The following is a 27145-nucleotide window of genomic DNA, read 5'->3' as shown; positions in this document are numbered from 1 at the left end:
TGCCTAGTGGATTGCATTTTCTTTACTTGTGCCCAAATTGGGCTGACTCTTGAGGGCCATGTCATGGCAGTATCAGTAAGCCACCCGAGATAAGTATTTGTTGTGGCTGCAACGTGGTCTTCTGTCTATACATTTTACATCTCATTTCTGCATTAAGCAAAATTCCCAATGCAGTAGCCAGTTTGGTTAATCAATCCTGTAGAATTTATTTGGGGGTTTAGAATACAGCACCCCCCCCCCCCCCCAGGACTTTATTTTAATTTTTTTGCTTCAGTAGGGAAAATAGTTGGTCTTATCCTCTTGCATGCCTTGTTCCTATATTCCCTTTCCATAGCAAAGCAGCAGATGAATCCAGAGACTAGTGGGTATAGCTCACATCGACCAGCAGGTGGAGATAGAGAACTGATTAACAGTTGGCCTTAAAGGCTGGTGTTCCTTCAGTTAATTCAGTTTTGCTCTATCTCCCAGCAGGGTTGGAGCTATCCTTCTAGCTCCTGGTCTCTGCCTGCTGCAGGATAGATGGAGGTGGTGTTCTGTTAGGATTCCTCTGTTGAGACTAGTTCTCTTCAGTAGGTGGGGGTGCCTGGCTGATTGGTGCCGGCTTTGGGAGGTACACCTGGGCCCTCCCAGGTCCCTGCTCCACCCTCCCCTCCGTTGGATAGAGGGGTTCCTTTCCAGGTGCAGGATAGTGGCTGGCTGCTTCATTCCAGTATAAAAAAAAAAAAAAAACAAAACCCCGCGTCGGAGCTTTTTGGCAGGCCGAGGGGGGATGGCTGAAGAGGCTGGTCAGATGTGTTCGCGCTGCGGGAAGCGCCGAACACGAGCGGGGCCGTGCTCTGCCGGGTGCTTGGAAGCACCGGCAGACGACCCGTTTTTGGCGGCTTGTGAGGCGGCCATGTCCCGGGTACGGGACTCTTGCGCAATGTCCCCGCCGCTCGGAGTCGATGCTGGATTCCTGCAGGACTCGGCCACGGAGGACAAACGTGAGGCGGCGGGGGAACAGGCGAGAGCGCTGGTGGCCGGCGCGGCCCCTCCCCTCGGCTCGGAGCAGGGCGGGGGAGTGCCTCTTAGTTGGGGTGCATTTTCGCCTGAATTTGTTATGTTGCTCCATCAGGCATTTCAATTGCAGCGCTCGCAGCCTACCCAGCCGAGGCTGGGGGCCGGGCAGGCCCTTGCGGTACCCTCTACCTCTAAGGGGGGGAGGGGACAGAGGATAGGCCCTCGGCAGGGGCGGCAGGATCCCCGGGGCAGTTGCAGGGGGCCAAGAAACGCAGGCTAGTGTCTGCGGAGGCGGGGGATATTTTGCCCAGATCTCCTTTTTCCCTGCCTGAGTCATTGGAGGAAGGGGAGCTCTTGGATTGGGACGCGGAGAGTATCCCGGGTAGAGAGGGGGATGACCCTACGGCTATCCGGTTGTTCCATAGCGAGGAGCTTTCTTCTTTTATTACTAAAGCTTTGCAAAGTTTGAACATTGCTCAGGAAGATGCCACGGGGTCCGGTAACCCCCTGATGGCAGGTACCCGTAGGCCGTCGAAAGCCTTTCCGGTCCATGAGGCCATGCAGGAGCTAATCTCGGCGCAATGGGAGGCGCCGGAGGCCAGTTTGCGGGTGGCAAGGGCCATGAGGCTCTTGTATCCGGTCGTTCCGACCGAATTGGACAGGTTTAGATTGCCTAAGGTGGACGCTCTGGTGGCGGCAGTGACTAAAAGAACTACCTTGCCGGTAGAAGGGGGCGTGACACTTAAGGATGCACAGGATAGAAAGGTTGAAGCCTCCCTAAAGATGTCCTTTGAAGTGGCTGCAGTTACCTTACAGGCCGCAATATGCAGTTCTTACGCGGCGCGAGCTTGTCTGCAGTGGTCACAAGGGATGACCGATAATTTGCTGGAGTCTGGAGGTTCTATCCCTTCGGAGCTAGCTGATTTGGAGTCCGGCTTGGCTTATTTGGCGGACTCCTTGTATGATATTATTCGGGCGTCTGCAAAACAGATGGCTCTGTCTGTGGTTTCCCGCAGGTCCTTGTGGCTCCGTCATTGGGCAGCCGATGCAGCATCCAAGCTACGGCTGGTGAGACTTCCATTTAAAGGGGGTTTATTGTTTGGAACGGAGTTGGAGAAACTGGTCAAGGATTTTGGGGATACCAAAACGCAGCGTTTGCCGGAGGACAGGGCTAGGCCTCCGGTAAGGGCCGCATCGTCTAGGCCGCGTTTCCGGGATGTTAGGCGGGCCAGGGCTGGTAAGCCTTTTTCCAGGTCTGCATCTGGCCCGTTTTCTGCTTCGAGACCTCGGTTTCAGCAGAGAAGTTCCTTTCGGACGGCGAGACCCTCTTCCGGGCAGTCAGCCCGTACCCCCGCCAGTCGCCCTCCACAATGACGGGGGCTTGGCTCCCTCCGCCCTGCCCTTAGGGGGTCGGCTTTCGGCATTCCGGGCGGAGTGGGCCAAAGTCACGTCCGACCAATGGGTATTGGACATTGTTCGCGAAGGGTACAAATTAGAATTCGCCGCTCCCGTCGTAGATTCTTTCTTGGTGTCCCCGTGCCGTGGTGCGGCCAAGGGAGCAGAGGTCCGCAGGACACTGCAGGGGCTGCTCGATCTGGGGGCGGTGGTACCGGTGCCCCCAGAAGAGGTAGGCCGCGGTTTCTATTCCCTGTACTTCATTGTACCCAGGAAGGGGGGGTCCTTCAGACCAGTACTGGATCTCAAAGGGGTCAACAGATTCCTCAGCGTGCGCCATTTCCGAATGGAAACGGTGCGCTCGGTGATTGCGGCAGTGAGACCAGGAGAGTTCCTCACGTCTCTCGATCTCAAGGAGGCGTACCTCCATATTCCGATATGGCCTCCGCACCAGCGGTATCTGCGGTTTGCGATTCTGGGCCAACATTTTCAGTTTCGGGCTATGCCCTTTGGCCTGGCGACGGCCCCCCGCACATTTTCCAAGGTCATGGTGGTGGTAGCCGCTTTTCTACGCAAGGAAGGGATTCGGGTACACCCTTACTTGGACGATTGGTTGATACGCGCCTCTTCCCGGCAGGAGAGTCGGGCGGTGACGCAGAGAGTGATCGCTCTCCTTCAGTCGTTGGGGTGGATTGTCAACTTTCCCAAGAGTGTTTTGGCCCCTTCGCAGTCTTTGGTGCATCTGGGGGTAAGGTTCGATACGGCTCTGGGGAAGGTGTTTCTACCCCGAGATCGGGGGGAGAAATTGCAGGCTCAAATTCGACTCCTGCTCGGGTCACCCAGACCTCGCGTTTGGGATTATGTACAGGTGCTGGGCTCCATGGTGGCGACTCTGGAGGTGGTTCCCTGGGCCCGGAGCCACATGAGGCCCTTACAGCAGTCTCTGCTCTCTCGCTGGTCTCCAGCTTCTCTGAACTACAATGTCCGTCTCCAGTGGAGTCCTCGAGCAGCTCACAGCATGCGCTGGTGGCTCCAGGACTTGCATCTTTGGAGGGGCATGCCGTTGGCCACACCGGATTGGGTGGTAGTGACAACGGATGCCAGCCTGCAGGGCTGGGGAGCCCACTGCATGCAGACGTCAGTGCAGGGAATTTGGTCTTCCCAGGAGGCTCAATGGCCCATAAACTTGCTGGAGTTAAGAGCGATCAGGTTAGCGCTGCGGGCGTTTCAGGCCCGAGTTCACGACAGACCGACCAGGATCTTGTCGGACAGTGTCACGGCGGTCGCGTATGTCAATCGGCAAGGGGGGACCCGGAGCATGCAGTTAGCCGAGGAGGCAAGTCATTTGTTTCGATGGGCAGAGATGCATGTTCCGCTTCTATCGGCGGCACACATTGCAGGGCACGAAAACGTGCAGGCGGACTTCCTCAGCAGAACTCTTCTCGATCCGGGGGAATGGGAGTTGTCGGGTCGAGCGTTCGGCCTGCTAGTCCGTCGTTGGGGGTTGCCAGAGATGGATCTCATGGCCTCTTCCCGCAATGCGAAGGTGCCTCGGTTCTTCAGCCGACGCAAGGATCAGGGATCGGAGGGGGTGGACGCATTAGCTCTCCCGTGGCCTCCGAACTCCCTTCTTTATGTATTCCCACCTTGGCCCATGATAGGGCGGGTGTTGCAACGCATCTCTCGCTTTCGAGGCAGAGTAATCCTGGTAGCTCCGGATTGGCCACGGCGGCCGTGGTACGCAGATCTGATGCTGCTGTCGGTAGGCGAGCAGGTAGCGTTCCAGGTAACTCCGGACTTGCTAACTCAGGGTCCAATATTAATGGACGATCCGGGCCGCTTTGGTCTTACGGCCTGGCTATTGAAAGGGCAAGGCTGAAGAAGAAGGGCTATTCAGAACAGGTGATTTCAACCCTGCTTAAGGCTAAGAGGATTTCAACGTCAGCCTCCTATGCGAGGGTCTGGAGAATCTTTGAGGCATGGTGCGGAAGACACGGAGTTGCGCCTTTCCATGCTTCTCTGCCGGCTATTCTTGCGTTCCTGCAGGAGGGCGTAGAGAAAGGGTTAGCATATAACTCTTTAAAGGTTCAAGTATCGGCCATTGCCTGTTACAGGGGCCGGGTGGCTCGCTCGGCTCTCGCATCACAGCCGGACGTGGTGCGTTTCCTCAAGGGGGTTCAACGTATCAGGCCGCCGGTTAAGCGAATTTGTCCAACTTGGAACCTTAAGCTCGTCCTTGGGAAATTGCAGGGGGCACCTTTTGAGCCCCTGTCAGCGGCCACGTTGAAAGATGTCACACTAAAGACAGTTTTTTTAGTGGCGATGGCTTCAGCAAGGCGAGTATCGGAGCTGCAAGCACTTTCTTGCAGGGAACCCTTTTTGCGTTTCTCGGAGACTGGGGTGACGGTGCGGACGGTGCCGTCCTTCCTGCCTAAGGTTGTTTCGTCCTTTCATGTGAACCAGAGTTTGTTCCTGCCATCCTTCAGGAAGGATGATTGGGGGAAGCGTTTTTTGTCGGTACGGCTACTGGATGTGCGCCGTATGCTTCTCCATTATTTGGAAGTGACGAATGATTTTCGCCGGTCGGACCATCTCTTTATCGCGTTTGCGGGGAAAAACAAAGGGATGGCGGCGTCTAAAGCGTCCATTGCGCGTTGGGTCAAGGACGCTATTGCTTCGGCGTATGTGTTGTCAGGGAAGAAGGTACCGGAGCATCTTCATGCTCATTCCACTCGGGCTTTGGCTACATCTTGGGCGGAGTCCGGGGGGATGTCATTAGAGGAGATTTGCCGGGCGGCCACTTGGTCGTCAGGGAATACTTTTTCAAAGCATTATCGGTTAGATGTAGCGGCCCGTTCAGAGGCGAGTTTTGGCGCAGCAGTGCTGGCAGAGGCGGCATTGGCGTCCCACCCAGTTTGAGTTTGCTTTGCTACATCCCACTAGTCTCTGGATTCATCTGCTGCTTTGCTATGGAAGGTAAAATTATGGTCATACCTGTTAATTTTCTTTCCTTTAGAAGCAGCAGATGAATCCAGAGCCCCTCCCCAAGTGCACGGGCTGTGTGTAGGGTGTTTAGGTCATTAGGTTACCTGGGGCTATGGTTGGTAAGTGTAGTATTTCATGACTGAAAAAAAAAAAAAAAAAAAAGAAAAAATTTCAATTGAAAAAAAAAAAAAAAAAAGAGAAAAATATCAATGGTATGCAGAAGAGAAAGACAAAGTTTTTACTGGAATGGAGTTTGTGGCTGCTCATTCTCCTTTCGGGATGCTTGGGCAAAGTGCATAACTGAATTAACTGAAGGAACACCAGCCTTTAAGGCCAACTGTTAATCAGTTCTCTATCTCCACCTGCTGGTCGATGTGAGCTATACCCACTAGTCTCTGGATTCATCTGCTGCTTCTAAAGGAAAGAAAATTAACAGGTATGACCATAATTTTACCTTTTTTTGTTTCAGGAAGCATAGTAGCTAGAAATTCCTATGAATTGTCCTGTTTGTCCCCGGAGAAGGCAAAATTAATTCATCCACACATTGCCTCTAGGAGTCACATTCTCTTAACTATAGTATTAGATTGCCTTGGTCTGTGTGGTGCTTGCATGCAGGAAGGTGCATGATGCTATAAGATAGAACACTGAGGATCGCATCTTTGCTGGGCTGCATTGGATGACATCACTTACATGGAATGTGTCCTGCTGTCCTTGGAGAACACCTGCTATAGGTGAACTTAACTTTCTGCTAATTCAGAGAAGATGTACCTTTATTTTGTAATTATTTTATAATTTCTAGTAAGAACATAAGAACTGCCTTCTCCGGATCAGACCTTCGGTCCATCAAGTCCGGCGATCCGCACACGCGGAGGCCCTGCCAGGTGTACACCTGGCGTAATTTATAGTCCATCAAATCCTTATATGCCTCTCTTAAGGAGATATGCATCTAGTTTTCTCTTGAAGCCTAGGATGGTCGATTCTGTCATAATCTCCTCTGGGAGAGCATTCCAGGTGTCAACCACTCTCTGAGTAAAGCAGAACTTCCTGACATTAGTCCTGAACCTGTCCCCCCTCAGCTTCATTACATGTCCTCTAGTCCGTGTCAAATTGGACAATGTAAATAATCTTCTCTGCTCTATTTTGTCGATTCCTTTCAGTATTTTGAAGGTCTCGATCATATCCCCACGCAGTCTCCTTTTCTCAAGGGAGAACAATCCTAGTGTTATAAGTCTGTCCTCGTATTCCAGTTTCTCCATACCCTTCACCAGTTTTGTTGCTCGTCTCTGCACCCTCTCCAGCAGCTTTATATCCTTCTTTAGGTAGGGGGACCAATGTTGGACACAGTATTCCAAGTGTGGTCTGACCATTGCCCTATAAAGCGGCATTATAACTTTCTCCGATCTACTCGAGATTCCTTTCTTTATCATGCCCAACATTCTATTTGCCTTCTTTGCCGCTGCCGCGCATTGTGCCGACGGCTTCAGGGTCCTATCTATCAGTACACCCAGGTCCTTTTCTTGTTCACTCTTCCCCAGAGTTGCACCTGACATTGTATACTCGTATTCCTTATTTTTATTGCCTAAATGCATTACCTTGCATTTCTCCACATTGAACTTCATCTGCCATTTCTCCGCCCATGTTTCTAACCGACACAAGTCGCTCTGGAGTTTCTCTCGATCCTCCTGCGATCTGATTTCCCGGCATAGTTTTGTATCGTCTGCAAACTTGATGATCTCACTGGATGTTCCTTCCTCCAGGTCATTGATATAAATATTAAAAAGGATCGGCCCAAGTACCGAGCCCTGGGGTACACCACTAGTCACTTTCTCCCAGTCGGAGAACTTCCCATTTATGCCCACTCTCTGCTTTCGGTTTTCCAGCCATTTGCCTATCCATCTTTGTATATCCCCCTCTATGCCATGACTTTGTAGTTTCCTGAGAAGTCTTTCGTGTGGAACTTTGTCGAACGCTTTCTGGAAGTCCAAGTATATTATGTCCACCGGCTTCCCACTATCAATTTGCTCGTTCACGGTCTCGAAAAATTGGAGTAAATTAGTCAAACATGATTTCCCTTTCCTGAATCCATGTTGACTGGGTTTCATCAAGTCGTATGCGTCCAAGTGCCGGACTATGCTATCTTTGATCAGTGCTTCAACCATCTTGCCAGGGACAGACGTAAGACTAACAGGTCTATAGTTGCCCGGTTCCCCTCTCGATCCTTTTTTGAAAATTGGGGTGACGTTCGCTATCCTCCAGTCGTCCGGTATCTGTCCAGTTCTGATTGTCAGGTTTGCAAGTTTTTGCAATAACTCTCCGATTTCAAACTTCAATTCCTTTAAGACTCTCGGATGAATCCCATCCGGTCCAGGGGATTTGTCACTTTTAAGTTTGTCGATCTGATAGTATATCTGGTCTAAGTCCACTTCAACTGTGGTGAGGCTGTCTTCTATTTCTCCTGCAAACACTTTCTCCGCTTCAGGTATTGTTGAGGTGTCCTCCTTCGTAAAGACGGACGCAAAGAAGGAATTTAGTTTGTCTGCGATTTGTTTATCTTCCTTGATGTACCCTTTTCTTCCCTGGTCGTCCAGGGGTCCCACTGCCTCTTTTGCAGGTTTTTTCCCTTTCACGTATCTAAAGAAGGGCTTGAAGTTTTTGGCCTCCTGGGCTATTTTTTCCTCATATTCCTGTTTTGCATCCCTCACCGCCTTGTGACATTTCTTCTGATCATCTTTATGTTTGTTCCAGGCTTCGGTTGTCTTTATGCATTTCCATTTTTTGAAAGAGTCCTTCTTTTCTTTTATGGCTTCCTTCACCTGTATGGTAAGCCATGCCGGTTCTCTTTTGCTCTTTGTTCTCCGATCTTTGGAAATCCTCGGAATGTAGAGATCTTGTGCTTCTGTGATAGTATTTTTCAGTAGGGTCCATGCCTGATCAACCGTTTCAAGTTTGTCCACCATCTTCTCGAGTCGTTTTTCTACCATGGCTCTCATGCTATCGTATTTACCCTTTTTAAAGTTCAAGGTGGTGGTTAAGGTTTTGGCATGTTTCCCTTTCCCGATGTCAAGTTTAAAGTTGATTACATTGTGATCACTCGTTCCCAGTGGAACTATGACTTCCACTTCTGTTATCGGTCCCGTGAGGCCATTTAGGACCAAGTCCAAGGTGGCGTTGCCTCTTGTCGGCTCTTTTACCATTTGTTCCAGGAAGCAATCCCCTAGCACCTCCAGGAACTTGGCTTCCTTGCCGCAGTTGGAGGTTGCTAGTTTCCAGTCTATCCCTGGGAAATTGAAGTCTCCCAATATAATTACATTGCCTGTCTTGCATTCTTGTTTGATTTCCTCCATCATTTCTGAGTCAGTTTCCTCCGCCTGTCCTGGTGGACGATAGTAAAGGCCAATTTTCGTATCTGCGCCATATTGACCAGGAATTTTGATCCAGAGTGATTCAAGCTTCTCTTTCATTTCTGTTGTAACCATTTCAACAGAATCTATTCCCTCCTTAACATATAGAGCAATACCTCCACCTTTCTGCCCTACTCGATCTCTTCTATACAGTTTGTATCCCTGTAGTACTGTGTCCCATTTGTTTTCTTCATTCCACCATGTTTCTGTTATGCCAATGATATCCAATATGTCATGTCTTGCTATTGTCTCTAGTTCCCCCATTTTGTTACCCAGACTTCTAGCATTCGTATACATACATCTAAGTTCCCTTCGTGTTACCTTTTTGGACCTTCTACTCTTGGCCTTCCCTGTAGTTTCAATTACGGTATCCTTTACTGCTCCTGTGTTATCACCTTTGTTTGCTGTGTGGTCGTCCCCTCCTGTGTCTGAGTTGTCCCTTCCTGCTTTTTCTCCCTTATTGGCTGTGAGGTCGTCTTCTCTTGTGTAGGTGTAGTTTATTTATACATTTAGGGCTGAATTCTGTAACGGGCATCCAAGTCGGTAGCCACCTTAAAAGCGGCTGCTGATAGCTTGTCAATCATTTTAGGGTGCCTGTTACAGAATCATGGCTTTGGGGAGTCCCTGCCGCTCAACTGATGGGGGAGTGGGGGAATTTCCCTCCTGTGATCTGCTGAGTGGCCCGCAGCAGGGAACTCCTGAACCTTCCCCCCCTCCACTGCCCGCAGCAAGAGGGATGCCCACTCCCTCTGGCCGGCACTTCCCCTTAACATCCCCAGCAGGGAGGTATGTCCAATCTCTTCTGCCGGAAACCCCCCCTCCCAAAGCCCACTGCCATACCTTTTTCTTGAAGGCCAGCTGGAGGGATGCCCACTTCTGGCTGGCAGGCCCGCTTCTTCTGAATGGTGGTCCTTCCCCCTTCCCAGTGCTTTAGGCACCTGGGCCATCCAGAGTCTTAGGCCTCCTTCCCAGTGCATTCTGGGATGCACTGGGAGTGGCATAACTGACTGGCCAGATCCCTAAGGCCCCTCCTATGGAAGTAGCCTTAGGGATCTAGCTATTCTGAGTCTTAGGCCACTCTTAGGACTCTCTTCACCTGACATGTTTCACCCAGTGGCTGAAATTCCTCATAAGACATAATTCAAATCTCAGGATAAATGAATTCTTGAGGACTCTTACTCCAGTTTTTTGCATTTTTAGTACTGTTATGAGATGATTCAATACAGATACATCTTTTAATTATTCTTTTAATTTTCATTTGATTTCTTATAAGGCTCCTTTCCAAAAAGTGAAAAATTTTAGTCCCATTTGCTCTGCTGTACAGAAGTGATTGCACTTTATATGTATTTGCATCATAGTGGTAATATTTTTGGTATACCAAACAATATCTCTAATTCTAATGAATTGCAGGAGAATAAGGTTATCCCATGCAGGCATGATTGGCATCAAACAGGAGGTGGCATAACTATCTCAATTTATGCCAAAAATTCTGTTCCAGAACTCAGTTTCGTGGATGCAAATAGCACAATAGTGAGTATGATGATGATAACGTAATCAGCTTATTTCTAAACTGCTTTTCTACATATTTTGTTAAAAGCCTACAATGGTCATAATTTTCATTGACAAGGAGAACTGAGTTAACATCACACCCCTTGTGTGCCTGTCACCCGTCACTGCATTACTGCTTGGACCAAGACTCAATAAAACAGAGTGCCTTTGAAGCTGGACTAGCCAGTTGTGAGATGTATCAGCTGTTGACATTTTTCATTGTGGATGTTCCTATATATGACACAATACTTACATGTGAAAAGCCCTAACCTTGAGTCACTTTGTTTATCCTGAACGATCCTGCTTGTGGACAGAGGTGAGCAACACGTATGTTTTGCTTTTTGTTTTGTTTCTAACAATCTCTCCCACTTCCCTGAGAGTTGCTATAGATTTTTAGCGTAATAAGGAGATGAGGGAGAATGCTGCATATAGATGAAGATACTTACATATGTGCAGAACATTTATACTAGGTTCTGATCTCTGGGGAACATGTTCATCTTAAGATTGTGGGACTGTTCCCATGGGATCCAAGCTCATCTCTTGATTAATCAGATTGTTTGGCTCTGTGGTGGTCCTGGAGGGCTTTAGCGGGTGTTGGCTGCATTCTCTCCCTATTGCTGCGCGCAGATCCGTGTTCTGAGGTCTCAGTCCATCTTCGGCCTGACTCTACCTGAAGATTGCAGCATCCTGGAGGTGGCTTGGTTGTTCCACTTTTGTTTTACATGATATGTTTCCGTTAACATTGCTCATTATAACTTGTTACAGAGCAGAACAGAAGTGTCTTGTCAAATCTCCTATTATAGTGGTTATTGGCTGTTCTGGTACTAACTGAAGAGATGCAGTATATAGCCCACTGAGGAAGGAGGCGGAGCTGAAGAAATTGTAGATGATTTCTTCTGCACAGCTCACGGTTAGGGGAAGTTAACCCACTTGTTAGGACTCGAATGCCCTGTTACTAGAAAGATTATCGAGGTAATCATGTTTTATCCCAGGACAAGCAGGCAGGTATTCTCACATGTGGATGACGTCACTGACGGTGCCCAGATGCGGACGCCTCACAAGCAGACTTGCTTGAAGAAACTCAAAGTTTTGAGTCACCGCGCATGCGCGAGTGCCTTCCCGCCTAGCACAGGGTGCGTCTCCTCAGTTCTCAGTTTTCTGCGGAGCTGAGAAGTCCATCTTTGACTCTCTGCGTTTAACTTCATTCACTTTGTGCCTTCTCTACAACCGCGGTTTGTGGGTTTTTTTCTTCACGAATCGCTGTTTTATTTTATTTCTTTTGTTTTAGTGAAAAAAATATATATTTTTTTCTTCCTCCGTTCTTTTCCGGGACAGGCCACTCGGCCGCAGCCCAAGGGCTTCAACTTTGTGGTGGCTATTTTTCCATCTATGTCCCGGCCTGCTACGGGCTTCAAGAGGTGTAGCAAGTGTCAGCGTGCGATCTCTCTTACGGACCCTCATGGACACTGCCTCAAGTTCCTTGGGCCGAAACATCATCCTAGGTCGTGCCTGCCTTGCCAAACACTTCAGCCTCGTGCTTTTAAGCGTCGTTGCATTCTGGTGGACAAGCTTTTCGAGATGGAGTCTCCTTCTGATCCCTCGACTTCGAAGGCGTCTTCGGCCTCGACTTCCACCGAGGCTCCTTCGGCACCTACTGCTTCCACCCCGAGCCTCATCAGACCTTCATCGTTTGCAGCAGCTCTTGCTTCGACGTCATCTGCTGTTATCTTCCCCTGTTTCCTCAAGTCAGATAGCTCAGCAGTCGGTTCCGCCAGTGGTGATTAAAGTGTCTAAGACTCCCAAGTCGAAGCACACTTACACAACCTCGAAGGAACCTCCAGCCAAAGTAGGTGGTCCGGTTTCATACGCGGATCCATCCTTGCCGGCTTCTTTCCAGACCATGTTAGAGAAGCAGTTTATTCAGTTCCTTACTAACATGGGACCCAAACTGCTTCCTCTCATCCAGCCTGGGCATTCAGCAGCCTCCCGCGAGGTCGAGCTGCTTCCTTTGCCCCAGTCTGAACTTATACACTCTTTGCAGGGAGCAGAGTCTCTGCGAGTGTCTGGTCTGGCATCCAAGCACGAAAAGCAAGGAGCAGATTCTTTGCGAGTGCCTCGACGAGAATCCTCACACTCTAAATAAGGAGCAGAGTCTTTGAGAGTGCATTGAGGTTCCTCCACCAAGCCTCTGGAGCTTCGATCTACAGCCTCTAGTCCTATTCATACATCGGCATCGGCTACCCATGTCTCCGAGGCGAAATCTCCTTGCTCCTCGAGATCTGGTTCCAGACACAGTTCTCGCCGACATTCGAGGCCGTCCTTGAGGCATCCTTCAAGAAATAGTTTTCACGACAGACTATCTTCCTCGAAGCCTCGATCTACTCCAACCTCGACCAGACCACCGACTCCTCGTTCGAGGTCTCTGATGCCAGACCTCAAGGATGTTCCGGTCTCGATTGCTTCGTCCAAGTCACCAGGTTCCTTTGATGCCTTCTTCCCTGATGAAGCATTTTCTTCGACACAGGCTTCCTCGACGTCCTCGAGTTCTTCTCAAGGCAAAGCATTGGCAGATCAGCTATCTTTCTCTTCTTTCCTGCGACAGATGGCTGTAGACTTGGATATTCAATTGGATACTGGCTCCAAGTATTTTAAGGAGTATCTAGAAGTCATGCATCTTCCTCAATCTCCGGCAGAGTTTCTTAAGCTTCCACTTCATAAGCTTTTGAATCAGACTTTTGGTCGATGCATGGAAACACCTTTTTCCATACCAGCTGTTCCAGGAAAATTGGACTCTAGGTATAAAACTGTGCATCGCAAAGGGTTTGACAACTCACAGTTATCTCATCAATCCCTACTTGTTGAGTCCTCCTTGAAAAGATCTCATCCTTCCAAGGTTTATGCCACAGTTCCTCCTGGAAGGGAGGGGAAAACTATGGACAAATTCGGCTGTCACATTTATCAATATTCTATGATGACCTCTAAAGTCCTCAATTATAATTTTTATTTCATCATTTACTTTGAATTTCTTCTTTCTCTTCTACCAAAGTTTTTGACTTATTTGGATAACCAAATGCATTTTGAGTTTCAAGAAGTTATTGCTTCTTTCTCTCAATTACGTCTGCATCTCCTCCAATCATCTTATGATGCCTTTGAGTTATCTGCCCGAGCAGCTGCTTGCTCTGTAGCTATGCGTCGTCTTGCCTGGCTTCGTACCATTGACAAGGACTCTAACCTTCAAGACCGCATGGCTAACATTCCTTGTGAGGGTAACGACCTCTTTGATGAATACATCGAGGCAGCCACCAAGAAATTATCTGACCATGAGAAATCATTTACTTCTATGGTCAGACCTAAGCCAAAGCCAGCTCCTGCCAAGCCTGCACGCCCTGCTCTTATCTATCAAAGGCGTTTTGCTCCGAAGCTGGCTCCTTATACTCGCCCTCCTCTGAAAAAACAGCAACCTCAGAAGCAACAGAAACCCCAACCTTCTGCTGCACCTAAGGCTTCTCAGCCTTTTTGTCTGTTTACAACAGAGCATAACCTCCACCGTTTTGTCTCTGTCTCCTTTTCCCCCTATAGGAGGTCATCTCCATCATTTTTACAACCGATGGACGATAATTACATCCGACCTCTGGGTGCTTACCATCATCAGAGAAGGATACTCTCTTCATTTCACTCAGGTTCAACCAGAGCTTCCTCCAAGAGAGTATCCTTCCATTCCATCCCAGACCGCCCTTCTTCTTTAGGAAGCTCAAGCTCTGCTTTCTCTCCATGCCATCAAACCAGTTCCCTTGGAACAGCAGAACAGGGGGTTTTACTCCCGTTACTTCCTTGTTCCGAAGAAGACGGGCGATCTGCGGCCCATTCTGGATCTCAGGGCTCTCAACAAATTTCTAGTCAAAGAAAAGTTTTGAATGTTGTCCCTGGCATCTCTTTATCCCCTTCTTGAGCAGAACGACTGGTTATGCTCTCTGGATCTCAAGGAGGCCTACACTCATATCCCTATTCATCCGGCCTCCCGTCAATACCTCAGATTTCGGGTGGGGAATCTGCATTATCAATACAGAGTACTACCCTTCGGCCTGGCCTCATCTCCCAGAGTGTTCACCAAGTGCCTGGTAGTGGTAGCAGCAGCTCTAAGGAATCATGGTCTTCAGGTATTTCTCTACCTCGATGACTGGCTCATCAAAGATTCCACATCTCAAGGGGTTATTCTACCGACCCAACGGACTACCTGGTTCCTACAAAGTTTGGGATTCGAAATTAACTTCCCAAATCTCAACTTTACCCCTCACAGAATCTATAATTCATTGGAGCTGTTCTGGACACAACGTCTGGAAGCTCTTCTTCAACTCTGTCATACAGTGTCTTCCCGCTCTTCCATCTCAGCGAGACATATGATGGTACTTCTGGGTCACATTGGCTCCACAGTACACGTGACTCCTTTTGCCAGACTTCACCTCAAAATTCCTCAGTGGACCCTGGCATCTCAATGGACACAAGTTTGCGACCCTCCTTCTCGCCACATTTCAGTCATTCCTTCCTTGAAGAAATCTCTCCGTTGGTGAATGCTCTCTTCCAATCTTTCCAGAGGCTTTCTTTTTCAAATGCCCCCTCATCAGAAGGTCCTCACGACAGACTCTTCGACCTACGCTTGGGCCCTCATCTCGATGGTCTCCGTATTCAAGGCCTCTGGACCAGTACAGATCGTCAGTGTCATATCAGTCAGTTGGAACAGAGCGATCCTCAAAGCTCTCCATGCTTTTCAACATCTGCTTCACGACACAGTAGTCCTCATTTGGACGGACAACCAAGTTGCCATGTACTATGTCAACAAACAAGGAGGGACAGGGTCTGCCTCCCTTTGTCAAGAAGCTCTGGAGATTTGGGACTGGGCAATCCGCCACAACACCTTCCTCAAAGCTGTCTACATTCAAGGGGCGAAGAATTGCTTGGCGGACAACTTGAGTCATCTACTGCAACCTCACAAATGGACTCTCCATTCCTCGCCTCTTCGTCACATTTTTTCAGAGTGGGGAACGCCACAGATAGACCTCTTTGCAGCTCCCCACAACCACAAGCTGCCTCAGTTCTGCTCCAGGATATATTCTCCTCTCCGCCTCAAGGCTTTTCTTCTGGAATGGACAAATCTTTTCCTCTACGCATTTCCTCCATTCCCTCTCATTCTCAAGACTGGTCAAATTGAAGAACGATTATGCCACCATGATTCTAATTGCTCCTCGGTGGCTGAGACAACCCTGGTACTCCCTTCTATTTCAACTCAGCAGCAGGGAGCCATACCTTCTACCAGTTTTTCCTTCTCTGCTTACACAGAGTCAAGGATCTCTGCTTCATCCCAACCTGCAGTCTCTACACCTGACAGCCTGGTACCTCTCAACATAACCCCTCTTCAGTTTTCTCAATCTGTAAGAGATGTTTTAGAAGTGTCTAGAAAGCTTACAACTAGACAATGCTATCACTAAAAATGGACTAGATTTTCTACATGGTGTTTTTCTCATCATAAGGAGCCTCAGCATTCCTCCTTATCTTCTGTTTTGGACTATCTTTTGCACTTATCCAATTCTGGCCTCAATTCTACATCTATACGAGTCCATCTCAGTGCAATTGCGGTTTTCCATCAGCCTATTGAAGGGAAACCCTTCTCTTCTCATCCGGTGGTTTCCAGATTCATGAAAGGCCTTTGCAATGTCAAACCTCCTCTCAAACTGCCTCCTGTGGTTTGGGATCTCAATGTTGTCCTTTCTCAACTCATGAAGCCTCCATTTGAACCAATTGATAAGGCTCATCTGAAGTATCTCACTTGGAAAGTGGTGTTTCTCATTGCTCTCACTTCTGCTCAACGAGTCAGTGAGCTGCAAGCTTTAGTTACTGACCCACCATTCACTGTGTTCCATCATGACAAGGTGGTTCTTCGTACTCATCCTAAATTCCTCCCTAAAGTGGTCTCGGAATTTCATCTCAACCAATCCATCGTACTTCCAATGTTTTTTCCAAAACCTCATTCATACTCTGGACTGTAAATGTGCTTTGGCCTTCTACTTGAAACACACCAAACCACACAGAACTGCTCCTCAACTTTTTGTTTCCTTCGATCCAAATAAGTTGGGTCATCCTATTTCTAAGCGTACCATCTCCAACTGGATGGCGGCTAGTATCTCTTTCTGCTATGCCCAGGCTGGATTACCCCTTCACAGTAAAGTCACAGCCCATAAAGTCAGAGCAATGGCAGCTTCAGTAGCTTTCCTCAGATCTACATCTATTGAGGAAATTGGTAAGGCTGCTACTTGGTCTTCAGTTCATACCTTCACTTCTCACTATTGTCTGGATACTTTCTCCAGACGGGATGGACAATTTGGCCAAACAGTATTACAAAATTTATTCTCCTAAATTGCCAACACTCCCACCATCCCATTCTGGTTAGCTTGGAGGTCACCCACATGTGAGAATACCTGCCTGCTTGTCCTGGGATAAAGCACAGTTACTTACCGTAACAGGTGTTATCCAGGGATAGCAGGCAGCTATTCTCACAACCCACCCACCTCCTCTGGTTGGCTTCTCTGCTAGCTATCTGAACTGAGGAGAAGCGCCCTTTGATGGGCGGGAAGGTACTCGCGCATGCGCGGTGTGGGTGACTAAAACTTCGAGTTTCTTCAAGCAAGTCTGCTTGTGAGGCGTCCGCATATGGGCTCCGTTAGTGACGTCACCCACATGTGAGAATAGCTGCCTGCTGTCCCTGGATAACACCTGTTACGGTAAGTAACTGTGCTATCTGTGCTTTAAATCTAGTAGTGTACTAATTCATCTTAAGTTGAACAATAACTTTAGCTTCCATCTTTCAAGTTAGCTATATGAGTATATCCATTTATTCTTTCACTACTTATTTGAATGTAAATAAGCACTATGAAAATATTCAGAAATTAAAATCCATTTAATCTATGTAAATGATTACAGTATAATCTCGTTATAACGTACTTGCTTATAACGGAACCTCGCCTATAACGGACGAGGTCCGCTGGTCCTGGCCAAGCGCCATTATAAGCATACAGAAAATCATCGGATATAGCGGACTCGCATATAACGGACTTTCAGATATAACGGACAACTATTTTGGTCCCGAGAGCCACTTTTAGCTGTAATTTTCTTTGGCTATAATGGACATGCAGGCTCCGCCTACATGGCGCGTGGCATGCCGGTGTTATAGTATTAAAATGCAGCCCAGAAGAAAATGACAGTATTTTTCTTTCCAGTACAGTATGACATAATTCTTTAGATTTAATTTTAATTTAATTTAATTTTTATATACCGCTAATAACCTTGAGGTTTCTAAGCGGTTTACAAAAATGAATGCATTAAAAAATACAATAAATAAGATAGGTACTTGGAAATTCCCTAACTGTCCCAAAGGCTCACAATCTAACTAAAGTACCTGAAGAGACAATTTATGAAAAATAAAGATAAAATATAAAGACAGAGATAGATATAGAGATAGAAATGAATATTTCACCAAGTAATGAATAAATAAATTTAAAGATAGAATTAAAAATAAATAAGTTAAATAAATAAAAAATAGAGATAAAAAATAAGTATCAAGAGAAATAAAAAATATATATTTAAAGTATTCTCCCCTGCTGGATCGGGGAAGGGGTGTAACTGTTATCAGGTGCCCTGCTGGAGAGGGGCTCCCGATACTGCTGCTGGTCTCGGTGAGCCATTGGCACCGCTTCTTTTGAAGTGTTCTCCCCTGCTGGATCATCTTTTAGTGTTCTGGTTTTGCAATCATTTCGTGCCATACCAATGTTTTGCTGAGTTTTGTTCTTGATGTTGCTGATATGGTTGTGCAGTGACTTGTTCATTGATTGAACGTTGTTTCAAGTTGACCTAAATAAAGTTTTTAAAAAATGCAACTCTGGATATAATGGACCGTTTTTCCAGGTCCCTTGAAGTCCGTTATATCGAGATTATACTGTATTAGGAAAATTTGCCTACCCTCTGTATGGATAAAAATATGTATGGTGTACATATTTTTTTGTCACTGTTTAGTGGGTCAGGCTTAGGGAGAGGTCCAAACTGTGTTTTCTAAATTATTCCTGCGTGGCATATTTTCCAACTGAAAGGTATATAGTCACACCCTGGTACATTTATCATATTCTGTTGACTAAAAAAAAGTTTTCAATAGTTTGTTTCACAGATTTACTCAACATATGCTGCAGTCCAAAATTTAAAGGACAATTTATAGAAAAAAATCAAAAAGTAATTGTTGCAAAAGACTACTTATTCTTAACATCCACAAGTTACATTAAATGTTTGCCAGTTTATCACATTGAGATGATATGGTCCTTGCCCATTTTTGGTAGAATAGATCAAGCTCTTTCAGGTAGGATGGGGATTGTTTGTGGACTTCAAGTTGAACTTTAGATTTTGGGCATATCCTATTAAGAAGCCTAGACATTTAGGTTTATAAATCAGAAAATAAATGATATTAATTCTTGCCACAGATGTTCAGTTGTATTCAGGTGTGGGCTGTGATAGGCTATCCTGGAATGTTCCTTTTCTTGCTGGGCTACTATAGTTTTGCTTTTGTGCTTTGTGTAATTGTCTTGTTCCAAGATGAATCTTCTCTAGTCTGTGGCAGACTAGAACAATCTATCCTTCAAGAAATGCCATGTACATTGTGCCATACATTTTTCCCTTAATCTACTGCAAAGCATCCCTACAACCATGCTGCTAGCATAAAGCTTTACTATAAGAAAGATGTTAGGGTGATGTGCAGTGTATATTTGTATTGAGATTAATGGATTTCCTTAATCTACAAAAACACCTCTCTACATTTAGTGTCCAGGTGCTTCTTTGCAAACAGTAAGCATCACATCATATATTATAGTATCGCTTTCCACCCACCATATCAGGCCATGTTTAGGAAGTAGTCTTGAAATTGAGCAATGGTTTAACCCATTCTCAGCTTCATACATCTGTAGTTCTTTCAAAATATTAAGCCCTAGGCATTTAACTAACTTAAGGGATGACCCAATCATGACAATGTTTTGAAAGCATCAGACTGTTTCCACTTAATGTTTTCTTTGGTACTGCTGAACAATCTAGATGCCTAGGTTTATGCTATCCTGCCAGCAATTAAAGACATCAAACAACTGGTTGATTAGGTCACCCTGTATAAGGTCCTATGCAATCTCCCACAGATCGTAGACTAGCAGCAATGCCAAATTCTGGCTGATTAGGTTGAGCCAGACAGAAAGAGGGAGGAAGACAGATACCCCTCTTGGAGCAGTGGGCTCCTGCCCAGTAGGACTAGAGCCATTGTCTTCCAAAGCTACTTCAGAGCTGGGGCCCTCTGATTTAAGGAAGGTATTAGTTAGGTATATGGATAGATATCCCTCTCCCTCCACAATCTCCTTTTTCCCACTGTTTTTCTTCTAGGTTATTTTAGAACCAGTTTGAAGAATAGCTTGTTTTGGCCTGCCCACAGAATAAGATAGGCTACTGGAATACCAAGGAAGACTTGATGTCTGAGCCTGTGGATCGCCCCAGATGCAGTGGCATTTCAGTTATCACCTTGCAGTCTTAGGGAAAAAGGTTTGGAAGTAATTCAGTAATTAAACTGGCTCCATAAAGGACTATGTAGGTAGGGATGTGCAAAGAATGTTTTTGCAAAGCACTCTGGAATTAGAATATTAATCACGCACTTGACACAGTACTGTGTTTGGCGTATCAAGGGCACTGTTAAGCTATATTTCACTGAAAATGACAAAACATCAAATCCAGAGCATGCCGAAAACACAGTTTGGGAAAGTCAACTGTGAAGAGCTGCTTTTGTGGGTCTCCTTCAATGGACTCCTTTGTGGTGTTTAGAAACTGATAAAGGCCATAGGGGAGTCTTAAGACCCCAGATTTCTAGAGGAGAAATCTTGAAGCTGTTCTTGCTCTGCGAGGCGGTACTGAAAATTTTTCAGCCCAACCAAGAAGGGAATGACATGGAGCCATGAAATCAAGTTATTCCACATATTCACTCCTAAGTTTAACACACACTTTGCATATTGTGTCTGAAGTTTCTGTAACCCTTCCAAAAAATACTCTGATCTCTGAATACTGCTCTGCTTTGCAACCACCTCTGAATCACTTGAAAATTGTCACCCTTTCAAACTCTTTTAAAAGTTTGGAAACAGAAAATAGTCAGATGGAGCAAGATCTGGTGAGTAGGGTAGATGGTCTATGCACTGAAACCGCAACTGTGTCAAAATAATCCGGCAATTTGCCAGCCTTGTGGACAGGTGCATTGTCTTGCAAAAAGAGAATTCCTTTCCGCAACTTCCCTCTTTTTTTTTTTTTTTCTCAATGTCTCCTTTAATTGGCACAGCAAGTTACAGTACTATTCTGCATTAACTGTTTGGCCCCTTGGAAGATAGTCGGTCATACAGCACCTTCCTGATCCCAAAACACGGTGACCATGACCTTTCCTGCTGAATTTTGGGTCTCAAATTTCCTTGACCTTGGAGAACCTAAGTGCTGCCATTGCATGGACTGTTTTGTCTCGGGATCATAGTGATGTAACCATGTTTCATCAACAGTAAATAGTTCCAAAAAGTTAGCACCAGCTCACTAAAAATGCTGCAAAATAAACTTGGAAGAAGTGTCCACTTGACATTGCTTCTCGTCAGCATTCAAACATTTGGGCACCCACTTGGCTGACAGCTTCTGCATACCCAGCTGCTCGTGGATTATACATCCAACATGTTTCCTGGATATCTGTAGTGTCTCAGCAATTGGTTTAGCTGACATTTGCCGATCTGCCAAAATCAGGTTATGCACATGGTCAATAATTTCCGTTAACACTGTTTGAGGCCTCCCAGACCTTGTTGCATCTTTGGTCTCAATCTCCACACTGAAAGATTGCATACCACTTTTTTACTGTGGAGTATGATGGACATTTGTTACTCAATGTTTGCATCATACATTCATGGATTTCCTTTGGAGTTTTTTTTTTTTTTTCTGCAGGGTTAGGAACGTCATGATGGCTTACAGTTCCACATTTGAAAATTCCACACTTTTCGTTGACATGGTTCAATCAGTGATTTGAAAACAATGTCAAAGCATAGCATTACGATTCTACAAATTGACACTTTGCAAAATAAAATAACACTCTTTTTAGCTACAGTGGCAAAATAACGCTCAGAATTTAGGAAGTTGGTTGGGCTGAGAACTTTTCAGCACCTCCTTCGTACACCATATTCCAATAATATCCAGAAAGCTACCACAGGTCAGTTGAACTGTTCTGTTTTTCATGTTGAAAGTGTATAGTGATGTTGTGTAGGTCGGTGGAATAAAATGCTACTTTAATGCATTTTAAATTATATTTTTAGACTGCAGAAGAACATGAAAAATGTACAAGGGTGTAAAGACTTGAAAGTCACTGTATCTACAGTAAAAGTAGGTGCAAATTTATCTAAGGATACTTTTTGTATTGGGAATTTTCAAATTGAAAGCATTAAAATTGGTTTAAAGATCACATGGGTCAACAGTAACCACAGACTTTGCAGCAATGTGGACAATTACCCTCTGAATATTGCAACTCTGTTCCAGATAAGTGTATTGTGGTTTCTCGTAGAGTAGATTGGAATCCTTCTTGGATTTATTTTATTTAATTATTTTTAAATTTTATAGTTCACATATCTATGTGGATTACATCATTAAGTTTTTCCTTATATAAATGTCAGGCCCAGATTCTCAAAAGTTTTTTAACGCTGTCGCTAAACTTTTTCCAACGGTTTAGCCTGCACGCATTTTTGCGGCAAATTATTAAAACTTCTTATCTCTGTTTTTAGCGAGGTTTCTAGCAGTCTTCAACACTGACATGCAAATGGGCTTTTCAACATTAAAATGAGCACTCCAGTGGATTCTATAAAATCGCTGAACCATTCTCCAAGAGCAGCATCGGCTTTTGGCGACAAAAATCAGCGACTGGTCCAGGAGTGCTGGTACATTGACAGCACTGCTTAAAACCCCAGCATTGCAGTGTTGGAGACTGCTAGAAAAGTCGTTTTGAGAAGCAGCCCCCTCAACAGCAGGAGAGATGCCCATTCTCTTGCTGCCACACAGCACTCCCCTTAGCAGTGGGAGAGATGCCTACTTTCTCCCACTGCCAAGCGACACCCCCCCCTCCCCTTGCAGCAGGAGAGATTTCCACTCCCATTGCCAAGCAACCCCCCCCCCCCCCAGCAGCGGGAGAGATGCCCATTCTCTCCTGCTGCATCACAACACCCCACTTGCCTCCGACCCCTCTCCCCCATACCTTTAATTAGATGGCTAACCGGCAGGATGCCTACTCCCTCTGGCCAGCTGGCCCACCTCTTCTAAAATGGACCGTCCCCTCTCTGGTGTATCCTTGGGCTCTGATTGGCCCATGTGGACGGGCCTTATACAACCTGGGCCAATTGGAGCCTCAAGCTTTCCCCAGATGCACCGGGAAAGGGCCTAAGGCTCTGATTGGCCCAGATGCCTAAGGCCTCACCTATGGGGCATCCAGGCCAAGTAGAACCTTAGGCCCCTTCCCGGTACATCTGGGGAGGGGCCTGAGACTCTGATTGGCCCACGTTGTATAAGGCCCTTACCTGGTGCATCCCAGGGTGCACCAAAGAGGGGAAGGCCCAATTTTGAAGAGGCGGGCCAGCTGGTTGGAGGGAGTAGGCATTAGAGAATGACACAGTGACAAAATTCATCACCGTTCCCGTCCCCGCGGATAACCCGGGAAATAATCCCATGTCATTTTCTAGTGTCTATTTCAACCTCAGTCCTTCTACACCAGCATTCTTCAAAGCAAAGCTTGTGGGTCAGTGGTTGTGGCCATTCATACTCTGATTCTTCCCTCTCTCTTTAAAAAATGACATGAAGATGGGATGGGAACGGCGTCACCGTGTTATTCTCTAGTAGGCATCCCTCTAATCAGCCATCTAATTAAAGGTACAGGTGAGAGGGCTCGGGGGGGGGGGGGGTTGTGATGCAGCAGGAGAAAATGAGCATCTGCTGCTGGGGGGAGGCGTCGCTTGTCAGTAGGAGAGAGTTAGCATCTCTCCCGCTGCAAGGGGGGAAGGTTTGCTTTCCAGCAGGAGAGAGTGTGCATCTCTCCCGCTGCAGAGAGGGGGGGTGTTAGTTGGCAGCAGGAGAGATTGAACATATCTTCCACTGTTGTGGTGTTGTTTTTTTGTTTTTTCTGTGCATTTGCCGATCGCTATCACCAGCAATGGGCACATGCAAATTTAGCGAGTCTTTGCTACTCTCCGCCAACCTCATTTACATGAGCATTTTGGGGAGAATGACTCACTTTTTTAAATTCGCTACCAGAACAGCTGCAATAGCAGCCCGTCATCTTTTAATGCTGTTTTTTTTTAACAATCTAGGTCTTAGTTTTATAAACTAATCATGTTAACTGAAATTGACATGTTGTGGTAATCAAATTGTCTATTAAGGGTAACTGTTTAAGAATTTACACTAAAATATAAATGTTACCAGACTGAAGCAATATATCTTAAATCTATATGCCCGATATTTTTGTATATTTGATTGCTGTTTTTAACTACAGATATTGTAGCATTTTAGTAAAAGTTCTAATTTTTGTTCCAGCTCAGTATCCATATTGTGTTTGAGGGAGAAAAGGAATTTCACCAAAAAGTAAATTTGTGGGGGGTAAGTGTATTAATGTTTCAAATCTTTGTCTCAAAAATCATCCTTGTACTGAACACAATTATTTCATGTTTGAAGTCAGAATTAAGGCCCATCTAAACATCCATCAGCTCTTTAAGGACAGTGTTTAAAAACAGTAGTCGCATGGAAACAGCTCCAGGAAATTGTTAAAAAGCTTTGCATCTTGAGATGTTATTTGGTTTTCTTTCCTTTGTTTCTCAATTTTAATACAGTACAAATCAAAAATATTCTGTCTTAGATTTCTTTTGGTCTACTAAATATTATCACAGGTTTCTGACTGCCTCCACCTGCCTTTGAAATATCCCTTTGTTATAGTCCCATGTATGCATGAATTGTTTGAAGACACAGGTTCACCAGCCACACATGTATGCTGAGCAGAACAAAATATCCAGATATTGCTACAGAAGAATGTTTTTATTACACAAATAAAGGGCTACAAATAAAGGGCTGCTGTTGGCCTGCAACTTACCAGGTTCTTTTTTTTCTCCATGGATTGCAAGTCCTCACAACATGGGTGACATCACCAAAGGAACCCAGCAGAGGAAATTCTACTCTTTCTTGGAGTTTCTAGAAGCTTTCCAGTAGACTCGCTGTGCATGTGTGCCATTTCTGCCTGCTGCTATCCCATGGAACTGTTTGTCCTTTTCTACGGATTCGACAGGATGTGCATTATCGAAGTGTCATTTTAGAAGAATTGTGCAAGTTTCCTTAGTGTCCTCACCAACTCAGTCCAGAACATATAGGGGGTGTCTGCTAACTGTTGGATGGAGAGAGACATAAATAGTCCCTGTGATCACCCCTTAAGGACGCCGTGCAGAATTTTCATTGGAATGCAAGTTCTAGAGCTAATATGATTCTGTGGAGAAAAACTTCAACTAGAAGAAAGAATACTTGTATAGGAAATACTTGGACAGATCTGAGTCACTTTCCTCAGGACGGGAATCTTGGGATTGAGGTGCCTCTCAAAGTGAACAGATGGTATTCTGAGGCTAGCTCCTGGACCAGTTGAAGAACTTATTTATTTACAGTACTTATATGTTGCTTGAAGCCAAAGCGGCTTACAATGAAACATACACAATAAAAATCAACAAATTCCCCACATCCTTACCAACCGTTACAACTACATTAAGAGGAGACCGATATAACCCCAGCACATAAATGACAATAACAGTTCTCACATAAATGAAAATGCATCTTCAAATAAGTTTTTAAAACATTTTTAAATTGTTGTAGCAAGGTGCAAAGGTGAATATACCCCGGCAGACTATTCCTCAGCTGTGAACCCACTATAGAAAAGACACGAGATAATATCAGCGTAGTGGACCTTACAAAGATCTGGTATCTACCGCTTGCTGGTTTAATGCAGGTCTTAATTCTTGAACTGGCTCATATAGCTGAACTGTAGACTGAAGACAGGCAGGCGCTGACATAAAAAAGCACTGGGAAAGCAGTACAAGAACTCTGAATTGTATCCGAAAAGCTGCTGGCAACCAATGAAGTTGGTACAATTTTGATAAAATGTGATCAAACCAACAACTCCCTTGCAAAATAATTTGTGCAGCTGAATTATCTGAAGTGCTCTGTTTCATTTTTCCAATTCTTAATTTACAGCATGTTACTAAAGTCTTAATCTACTAAGTATTAGCACTTGAACCGCTAATTTAAAATCAAAAACTGAAAGGGTATTTTATAATCTCATCAGCATTTTAAGATGGTAGAATGAAGAACTGTTATCCAGAATGATTAGAACTTGATAGGAATATCTCTAGAGATCTCTCTCTATTTTTATTCCCTGCCCCCCCCCCCCCCATGCTCTCACTATGGAAGCTGGAAAATGTCAGAACATTATTGGGAAACAATGATACATCCCAGCCCAGTCCCTAGCCTTATAGCTTGAAGAGGTAATTTTGACTTGAATGTTGCCCAGAAGATTCAGGACCATAAATTCCCTTGGCTTCAGGAGGGATTCCACAAGAAGGCCATTAGTCTTAAAAGTAAGAGGTTTGCTATCTGGTGTGAGGGAAAGGTTCTAGATCTTCTGCCCCACACAAACTGCTTGAAAACCACCTATCGAGTCCATTAAAAACAAAAAACTTTTGTTTACATTCTACAGGATGCGCCAATCTCTGCATGCTTTATAGTGGGTATGCTTCTGCTTCTGTTAGAAGTTTATTTATTTTTAGTATTTGTATACCACTTATAGCCTAAGTGGTTTACATTATAATCATTTTTCCCTGTCTGTCCTGGCAGGCTCACAATCTATCTAATGTACCTGGGGCAATGGGGGGGATTAAGTGACTTGCCCAGGGTTACAAGGAGTAACATAGTGCTGAGGCTGTAGCTCTAACCACTGTGCATACACTCCCATCAAGCCTCCTGCTGGGTTATGGAACCTCAGTATTGTATTTAACCTAGCTGATGTAAGTGCCCTTTGAGCCACTCAAAACCTGTCCTCTGATGTATCTTATCTGACAAGTTTTATTTTTGGTCTTTTAAGTTTCCAGAGCTGATGAGCTGTACCTTAAGCAAAATTTTAGAGTTCTTTATACATCTCCTAAGATCCTTTGAAATGTAGTGTTGGAGTTCCATCTTAACCATTGTCATCCTGCCGGTATTTTTTTCAGACCTCAGCACCCAAATTGCAGTGCATGTTTGGATTGCAAGAGAGCATTAACTTTCTATCTAGAGTCGACTAATGCCCATAGAAAGTTCACCCAGTGATTTGACTCTGGCATGATGAGAGCTGCCATTGGCAAGCACATACTTTTCCAGTTGACTGGCAAACTGCATTTCCTTACTGATGCCCAGCCAGAGAGGATTCAACTCTAGGGGATTATGTCATGGCTCATAATGTCAGCTATGGAGGCAGCATTAGCCTACTTGAGATCAGCCTCCACAGAAGAGATTTGCAAAGCTGCAAATTGGGGATCTGTTCACGTTTCACAGCATTTCCTAGAACAGGACTCCCAATGTGACAGCAGGATTGGTCTGACAGTTCTCAATCTGTTGGGGGATTATAATCCAATTCTATCCTCTCCCCCTGGCCTATTTTTTTGTTCAAGGTAGCCTAAAAAATAGTAAAAACA

General features: G+C 45.6%; 1 protein-coding gene across 3 annotated transcripts in view; it reads left to right on the top strand.

The window, feature by feature from the left end:
• Window positions 1-27145, top strand: part of CHORDC1 (cysteine and histidine rich domain containing 1) — a 60963-nt gene that overhangs the window by 32260 nt on the left and 1558 nt on the right. For 2 of the 3 annotated variants that reach the window (XM_033948981.1, XM_033948982.1), the window contains exons 9-10: window positions 10191-10310; window positions 23979-24041. In XM_033948981.1, coding sequence (XP_033804872.1) covers window positions 10191-10310; window positions 23979-24041 — 183 coding nt within the window. Of the gene's footprint in view, window positions 1-10190; window positions 10311-21721; window positions 21789-23978; window positions 24042-27145 lie in introns of all 3 variants that reach the window. The other variant, XR_004539904.1, reaches the window with a different exon arrangement.

Source organism: Geotrypetes seraphini, chromosome 6 (assembly GCF_902459505.1).
Source record: "Geotrypetes seraphini chromosome 6, aGeoSer1.1, whole genome shotgun sequence".
Taxonomy (NCBI): Eukaryota; Metazoa; Chordata; class Amphibia; order Gymnophiona; family Dermophiidae; genus Geotrypetes; species Geotrypetes seraphini.
Note: the sequence above shows the minus strand (reverse complement) of the source record. Positions and strands in the feature narration are given on the sequence as shown.